This window comes from Merops nubicus, unplaced genomic scaffold (genome assembly GCF_000691845.1).
Source record: "Merops nubicus isolate BGI_N331 unplaced genomic scaffold, ASM69184v1 Scaffold51682, whole genome shotgun sequence".
NCBI lineage: Eukaryota > Metazoa > Chordata > Aves > Coraciiformes > Meropidae > Merops > Merops nubicus.
In genome coordinates, this window is record NW_008593897.1 from 1 (window position 1) to 8,949 (window position 8,949).

The following is an 8,949-nucleotide window of genomic DNA, read 5'->3' on the forward strand; positions in this document are numbered from 1 at the left end:
GGCAGAGCCCCGAGCAGGGCAGTGCCCGGCAGGGGCAGCACTAGGGCTAGGTGAGGGAGGGCTCCCCCAGCTGGAACACCTCCTCGTCGAACAGCTCCTCTGGCAGCTCCTCGCCTCCGTCCGCGAAGAAGGTGGGGAAGGGGGGGTTGCTGTTGCAGCCCTTGCGGGAGGGCAGCTTGCTGTCTCTCACCTGCAGTGCGGGGGGAAGGGGGTTAATAAACCTCCCAGCAGACCTCCAGGCAGCGAGACACTAGAAATTCAAAAAGCCATCTTGCACGTGTAAGGAAAAAGCAAACCCCAAGCCAGCAGCATTCACACTGCACCTGTTTATCTGAAGAATTCCAGGTATAATCACCAGTTATGTTAACATCAACCCAGCTATTGAATTTAACATTTTGTACCTGTCATTAAGGAGCTTTAAAAAAAAAAACAGCAAAACAAACCCAAAAAATCAAAGATAATTCACTGTGTGAGAAATGTATCACTGCTGTGAGACTCAAAACTTACTGTCATGAATCCATGGCTCACATTTTAGAATGCTGTTAAAATAAATGTAAGTGTGGCCTGTTTAACTGCTGATACTCCACAGCAGCTCCCCACAGGACGTACCAGACTGTATTATGCAGTGTGATCACCTCTCCAAACACCAAGACAAGCTTCTGTAGTTAGGATACAAGCTAATTATGGTAACTAGTTTTGCAAAGCTATGTGCATGTGCTGTGTTCAGTCCCTCTGGCTACTGCAGAACCATTCAGGGACTGCAGAGTTGAGTATCTAGAATTCTTCACCCAGGATCAGTACCCCAGTCTGTTGAAGAGGAACCTTTAAGAAACTTAATTTCCAAGAACTGTAGTGCCACAGAGAAATTACTTTCCTTTACTGACCTCTCTACATATGGCAAGATTTAAAATCTAGCCCCTGAAACTCCAGTCCCTGAAGAAAATTAGTAGCTAGAATTATCAGCAAAAAGCAGTTTGTCTGCAGTAGATTAGAAAGCTGCTATCTCTGAAGAAAAAAAAAAAAGAGGTACAAATTCTCAAGTGATGAAATTTTCTTTAAAATTAAATTCTTCATTTCTGTATTGTTACATATGATCTTCTTCCTGAGCTGTAATAATCCCTCTCAGCCACTATACTCAACTGGATTAAAAAAAACATAACTACAAGTAGATTAGACAAAATATTAGTATAGAGGAGATAAGTGCTTCCTCTTCTATTTTCTGGTGGGCTTTTAAAGAACAGGAACCTTGTCCTTACTTGCTTGGAAAAAAACCTCACACAGGACAACTGTGATTTATACCAGATATTAAATAAAGCAGCTTCCTCCCCACAGACAGTTCTGTCCTGACAAGACTGTATTTACCAGACTCATATCTGCTATTACTTGAGCCTTGCCCAGAGTCCACGAGGACTCCTGCAGATGCAGTGCCCAGTAAATCTGACTGAAACATCACCTCCTGAAAAACTGGTGGGGTTTTGTTTTTCTGTCTCCTTGTCCCTCCCTCCCTGAGGAAGTTCCAACAGTTTTCAAAGTGCAGGCCTGATAAACAATAGAACTTCTGCTGAGAAGGAGGTGGAGGGCTCAGCATGGTCAGGATGGCTGCTCAGCTCTTCAAGGAGATCATTCACAGCATCATGGAAGGGTTTGGGTGGGAAGGGACCTTTCAAGCTCACCCAGAACAGCCCCCTGCAGGGACAGGGACATCTGCAGCTAGAGCAGGGTGCTCAGAGCCCCGGCCAACCTCCCCTGGGATGGTGCCAGGGATGGGGCAGTGACCACCTCTCTGGGCAGCCTGGGACAGGGGCTCACCACCCTCAGCATCAAAACATTTCTTCCTGCTATGTGGTCTAAATCTCCCTCTTTTAGTTTAAAGCCAGCACCCTTCGTGCTGTTGGAACAGGCCCTGCTAAAGTCTGCCCTGGGAGGCCCCTGGAGCCCTGGGAGGCCCCCCAGGAGCCCTGAGCTCAGCACAGCCAGCCTGGGCAGCAGCAGCCCCAGCCCAGACAGCAACGCTGGCAAGTGCCATGCAAAGTGAGCAGGATGCAAACCTCTACAGACTGCTCTGAAAAAATGAAAAGGGGAAAAGAAAGGGACAAAGGAGAAAGCAGGAAGCAGCAGAGGGGGTGGAGTGGGCAGTGAAGCCCAGCCCCAGGCAGGAGGCTGCACTGAAGCAATCCCACACTCCTCCTGAACTCAGCTCCAGCCCCGGCCTGCCAAGCACCCCTGAGGGGGCACAGGATTGGCCAGAACTGCTGCTTTCACTGCAAGTGATGGGTTCAAAGTGATCAGCATTGAACATGCCAAAAAAACCAGGTGACTTAAAATCAGGACAGGTATAAAACATTATCAGACTGTAACAACCTGAATTTTAATGCACCATGCTACAGTGTCTCCTCCACCATAAAGCATCTACCCAAAATGGGCATTAGCCTTGTGCTTCTCCTGAATGACAGGAGAGACAACTTTTTGGGAATATGCTTGGGAAAGAATTCAAGCTTGTGAAACAAAACCCAATCAGCTTTTTTCCTGGAGGACCAATGCCAGAGACATTCCCTATGTAGGCCCTGTGGTCCAGGAGGGTGCAAGCAGTGTGAGCAGAGGCTGGCTGTCTCCACAGGCACAGTGTGTGCCAGCAGAGCCCCTCCCACAGCCAGGTGCTGCCGTGCTGCTCCCCAGCAGAAACACTGCACAGTCCAGCATGCTGCTCAAGCTTCCTCACTTGATTACAGCTGGCCACTAAGGATGAAATCCATGCTAAAGCAAGCTTTTGTCTTTAGCTTCCCAGCTGGCCAGAAACATTACTGCTGTCAGTTATTTACCTGCACGCTTCAGTGTGCAATATCAAATGCAAACTGACTCCTAATTAAACAAGGAACCATCAATCCTACTATTCTGCACTTTCTTTCTGCTGAAAACTTGAACAGGGCAAGTGCTTTATCTCTGTCTGGATACAATGCTAATGCACTAAGTTTCCAAAAATACATAACATACAAAATAAATATATGTTTTAAGGTGCACTGTGGTTTTAGTGGTTACCAAGCAACACAGAGCTGGTACTGAACACAAACTCCTCCCTCCTGGAGACAGGCAAAGAGAAAAGTATTAGGTGATATTTCACCTCTGGAGTTCAGAGAGAGAAGGGTCCAAACCCCACAGGAATAACCCACCTGCTCACGGGCAGGTTAGTGCTACAAGGGGATGGGTCTCCAGTGGCTGTGCTGGTTGATCCCACAGGACACAGGCACACCCCCCTGGTGCCAGGTGAAGGAGCTGTTCAGACCAGGTGGTGACCCCCAGCCACCCTCTTTACAGGGCTGGTCCTGCTGCACTTGAATCCCATAGCACAGGATGGGCTCTGACAAAATGCAGCCTGCATTCAACCAGTGTTTGTTGAAGGGAGCTGGAGAGAGCCTGGGAGCTGCCAGTACCCCTCAGCTGGAGCTACCAAACCCACCTTCACCAGACAGTTGGTGTGGCCTGGAACAGACCCGTTCACATAAATGATGTCATGCTTTGTGTTGATCCTCCAGACCTAGGAAAGAGAAAAAACCCAGACATTTTACTCATTTTAGAGACTTTCCAGTTCTACAAATAGCAGTGCAGCAAAGCACAAACTGATTAACTGGAGGTGCTACTCTGGGGAAGAGGGATGTTCTGCACAGGCCTGAACTCCCCATGAATGGAGTCCCACACTACCCTGAGTGCACAGGCTTCTAATGCAGGAGTCTACTGAACAGCTTCAAAGGGCTTGTGATCAGCCTCTGTTTGGTAAGGCAGCTCTTACTCAGCACAAACCAACCAAAGCTCCCAGGTCTCCTTTCCCTCTAACAGCAACAACTGTAAATGAAAACAAATATGCCCATGAAACTGCAGCTGTGACTGCTTGTTCATGTCTTAATTCTAAGAGGTACTCAACTGAACATTTTCTGTTACAAAAATTCACTTTGGTTTGCAGAGAGCAGCAGTAGCAGCACAGGATTTTTCTGACTAGAGGCCAATTTTTGTGCCAGCTGCAGAGGTTGCCTTCCCAGGGAGAGAGCAGCAGCTGAGAGAGCCCAGGGGCTGCAGCAGCCAGGTACACACCAGAGCCAGACAGGAACTATAACCCCCTCTTTGCACATGAAAGTGAAGGACCATGATGAAGTCAGGACATCAAAGAGCTCGGACTTGGCTTGGGTTTGAGCAAGCAAACAGGCATGAAAACATGAGCTGGGGGTCACCAAAAGCCTGATTGATTGTTCTCCCACTTCAAAGGCAGAAGTCAAGGGACATGGTGAAATCCACATCCGACCTGCAGCATCACCTGAAGCCCCAGCTCCCAGGGTATGAGTGCAGGGGAGAGCAGGTGATGATACACAGCCCACACTCCTGCTGCTCCCACCTCTCCTGCTCGCTCCCCCCGGGATGCTCCTGCCTGGTCCTGCCAGGAGGGACAGACCAACACCAACAGAGGGCTGCATGGCTCAGCCCCTGCTGGGCACTGCACCCCCCTCACCTCACCCCCACCCCCAGAGCTCACCTTGAGCCCAAAGGATGTCCTGTAGACGTTCCCCATCTTACCAGGCATCTTCTTCCCACGATAGACCTTGGCAGCTTTCTGGAGAAGAGGGGTAAGAAACAAATCATGTACCTGCAGGAGGTAAGCTTACCAACTCCAGGGGACACCACAGACAATGTGTTGGTATTCCCAATGTGAAAATAGCTAATACTGAAAATATTTCATAAAGATTAGCACTTTAAATACCTCCTGCTGGGCGACAGGTATTACTCTACATGTTAGCTGAAATGCTTCACCTCAATAATGAAATTGCTATAAACACTGCTGTATCAACAAACAGCTTCTAGCTTTGCTTAACACTGAGTGTGTGGAGGTTTCAGAGCAAAAACATGCCCTCATTCCATACTTCCATGTTGGGAAAATCAAGCAAAGTTTGGGTTTTTTTCCCTAAGACCCCTGTCAGCACAAGACTCTCACCTACATCACAGACTGCAGCAACTGGAAACTTGCCTGAACTGCTTGTGGATTCTACCACAGAGCTCCAGAGCAGTCCTGCCCTGGGAGTCTGCCAAAATGAGGACAGACAGTAGCTTCTCCCTGCTCCTCAATCCAAGAATTTTATACTGATGGAAGAGATTTTTTTTTTTTTAATGCAGGTATTTTTGGAAATAGAGTTTTTAATTACATTCCCTGCTATTGCTTAGTTTCTGCATTTTTGCTAGGCTGGAGTTCATTAAGCAGCTACAAAAGCCAGGCAAGGTGATGAAAGCAACGAGAGCTCCAAAGGACAGCAGAATATCTGCACTATAAAAACACAGGTAAATCCTTTCCAATCTATACATGCTGTGATAGAAGATAGAAGAACTCTCTTCCAAGCATGAAGACTATTTCTGCCAGCTCTACTACAAAATGCCACTATTTGCTCAGTTAAAATACAAGCAATACACAAGCCCAGGCACAAGACAAGAGCTCTCTGTGCCACAGGCTCCTGAACTGCTCCGAAACATCCCAGACCCTGCTACCAGGGAGCAGGTGGCACCAGCCAGCCCCTGAGAACCCCCCCACGTGCAGTAAGCCCTGCTAAGAGCACTGAAGGTGTGGCTGGAGGGAAGGACCCTTACATTGGTAGATATGGCTCCAGGACGTCTGTGAGTCTTCGTCTGGCCGTGGCTGGCGGGCTGGCCCTTAAAGCCCCATCTCTTCATGACACCTTGGAACCCTTTCCCAATGCTGGAGAGAAAAGCAAGGAACAAACTGCACTGCTCACTAAGGTTTCTAGCAGTAACCAATAATTTCAGCCAGGCTTATGATTTTTATGCCTTTAGCAAAGCTCAGGAGGGGGAAGAGTATTTAAAAAAAGCCCCAAACTATAAGTCTATTTTACACCATAAACCTATTCTAGTGCAATATTTAACAGTTGCTTTGCAGGAGCAGAAGCACTAGAAGAGAGTCAAATAGGCAAAGAGATGAACAATGTTCTCCTTACTGCAATGGTCCCCAGTACCTGGTATCATAATCAAGTTTCCACCAAGTGGACACCAGAAAAACAAAGAAAACCCAACCAAAAAACCCAAATAAAAACCCACTTAACAATATAACAAACTTAATAACCACCCCCAAGATTAACTTTCTGCCCTTCCCTGAAGCACTTCTTGGATATTTTTGTGACATTGTGAAATCTGTACTTGCAGGTACAGTAACTAGGAATGACAGATACAGCATTCTGCAAAAATAATGAAAAACCCACCCAAGTGTGAGCCCAAGCAACGCTGGCTGGCATTGCATGGGATGAAGTAAAGGACCCAAAGGAAAACTGAAATGTGGTGAAATAACTGAATCCTTGCCCAAGAGCTAAGGGATAGGATAAATACAGCATTTCAGAAAAGTGGAAATTAAGCAGAAACATTAAAAGTAGAAATCAGAATGTGAGTATGTTGCAGAAAAAGGTTAAAAAAACCCAGAAAGACTGAAGTGATTAGAGAATCATATTGACAGAAAACCTATGGTTAAATAAAAAATAAATCTGATCTTTCTCTTTAGGTGAAGAACATTTTCTTCACCTGTGTGGCAGGATTGTTTGTAATCACCAGTCCAAGCAAAAAGCTAATTTCTGAAATGGGATCATACAAATATCTGGGGCAAACAGGTCAGAAATACTGAGTTAGAAGACAGGATGGATTCACTGAACATGACTAAGAACTCAATCTATTTTTAGCTTTGCCAGTATTTCCAGCTACATACAGCAAGATACAAATCAATACCCTGTGGCTGCTTGCCAGTATCTTTTTCATTGCCCAAAAGCCCCCTTTCCTAGCTCTTGAAATACTCCCAGAAAAACAGAGCCCTCCTGCATTAGCAGTGTGTGACAGTTACAGTGGATGGCATTTCACTATGGCCAGTTGGGTACTACCTCCACCACACAACAAATAAAACATCAAATGAAAAACATCATCTTTGTGTCACAGAGACACTGAAAGAGGGGGATGGGAGCCCCCAGGTCTCCGGGGCAGTGGAGAACAGAGGCAGCAGGAGACACATGGCTGGGCTTTGCACAAGATGTCAGTAGTTGCTTTGCCACCCGCTGCCACTCGAGCTCTGATTTGGCATTTGCAGTGGTCTGAAAGGAAATCACTCCTCCCACCTTCAACTAAAAATTGTCAGACTGCTGGCGAGGAGATGAGCTGGAATATGATGAGAACAAACAAGGAATCTGACAGCTCTGTTGTCCCACGAAATGCAGTCACTATCTTTTGCTTTTCTTTGGGCCCACCTGACCTATGTCTCTCAGCATCTCTTCTCCAGAGCAGAGTGGTGCAGCCTTCCTGGGCATCGACGCCCCTCAGCATGAATCCCCTGCTCCTGCACAGCACCCCTGCTGCACTGTGCAGCCCAGCTCTGCCACTCACCCGGGCTGAGCCCCAGCACCTCGTGCTCAGGCTGCCTGTCAAGCCCTTCCACACTCATCACGTACGTGTGACAGACAACACGTGCAGAGCCACAGCCCTAGGGCCCTGAGCTGCTTACCTGCCTCACCCCAAATCAAAAGCAAGCCTCAGCTGAGACAGAGAAATTGATATTTGTGACCCAGCGGCCGGACAGACTTATTTCCTGCCACTACCCCTGCAGCTGCATTTCAGCTTTGGAGCTGAAGGGAGGTTGGAGGGGCAGTGGGGCAGGAGGGGAGCAGGGCCCCAGCAGGCACTCACGTCCTCGCAGTGACGTCCACGAACTGCCCGGGGCGGAAGTGAGCGGCGTACAGGGGGGTTCCTGCAAAGGCACAGACAGGTCAGCTGGGGCACAGCCCCCAGACCCCCCCACAGCACGGGCAGAGCTGGCAGGGGGCAGGTTCAGGCTGCATGTGAGGAAGAAGTTCTTCCCCAGGAGAGTGGGGAGACCCTGTGAGGGGCTGCCCAGGGAGGGGGTTGAGGCCCCATCCCTGGGGGTCTTTCAGGCCAGGCTGGAGGAGGCTCTGGGCAGCCTGATCTAGTGGGAGGTGTCCCTGCCTAGGGCAGGGGGGTTGGAACTAGATGATCTTTCAGGTCCCTTCCAACCCTGACAATTCTATGATTCGATGAAATCCCCAAAGTTCCAATACTGATTTTTAGAGGGAATGTTTGCTGGAACATGTTTCAATGAGTTTTACTTTGCAAGCTGCCAGAAAAAAAATCATATCTGGCAACCACCAGTCCTCTCTCTGAATGCAGCAAGAAGAAACAAACCCCAAACAGCTATTTTAGGCTCCTGAGAAACATTACCACTAAATTCACAGTGCCTCTTTTGCAAGGATAACCAGAGAACTTCCTGCAAATGCATTCAGATTTATTCCAAAAAAGTGAGTCCAGGTCACAGACATTTATTTCTTAGCTCAATGTTCACACTAACTAGTTCAGATCAGACTGATTTTCTAGTTAATGGAAACATAATAACCACACAAAAAAAAAAATCCTACTTCTCATCACCTATAAAATAAAGCCTATTTTCTAGTTTAACCTAAGAAAAAAGTCTGTTGGTGATTAATGACAAAGAAACAAGAATTCATCAATTTCCACACAAGACAAAACCAAAATACAGGTCCCAACTTGGTTTGGTCTAGGAGCAGACCTTAAATGACTCTGCATGCTCAGATTCAGCAGCTCAAAGCCATTACCTGGTTTAATTATGGCATCATCTGTCACATTAAACGTTGTAACTTTCTGCTTCCGTGGTACTCCAGCTTCTCTAAAAATTTCCATTGCAGCCTCTGATTTCTGTAACAAAGAGCAGCCATAAAAAGGAAATAAATGATCTTAGAAGACCCCGGATGAAGCTTGCAGTGATCACAGGCTGGCAACACCCCTCAGAGAAATCTCATGCCACTGTTACCTGGAGACTCACTTCTTAACTCTATCAAGTTAAACTGAACCTTCTGTGTCTGCATGTTCTGTCAGCTACTCACCCTGCACCACACAGCT

At 47.4% G+C, this 8,949-nt stretch overlaps 1 protein-coding gene across 1 annotated transcript; it reads right to left on the reverse strand.

Moving 5' to 3' along the window:
• Positions 1–46: 46 nt before the first annotated feature.
• MRPL3 (mitochondrial ribosomal protein L3) lies at positions 47–8,745 on the reverse strand (the record flags this gene model as incomplete). Its single annotated transcript, XM_008935556.1, has 6 exons — positions 47–190; positions 3,455–3,532; positions 4,520–4,597; positions 5,620–5,728; positions 7,705–7,765; positions 8,646–8,745. Coding segments are annotated over 6 exons (570 nt in total), but the record flags the coding sequence as incomplete, so codon positions are not given.
• Positions 8,746–8,949: the final 204 nt, after the last annotated feature.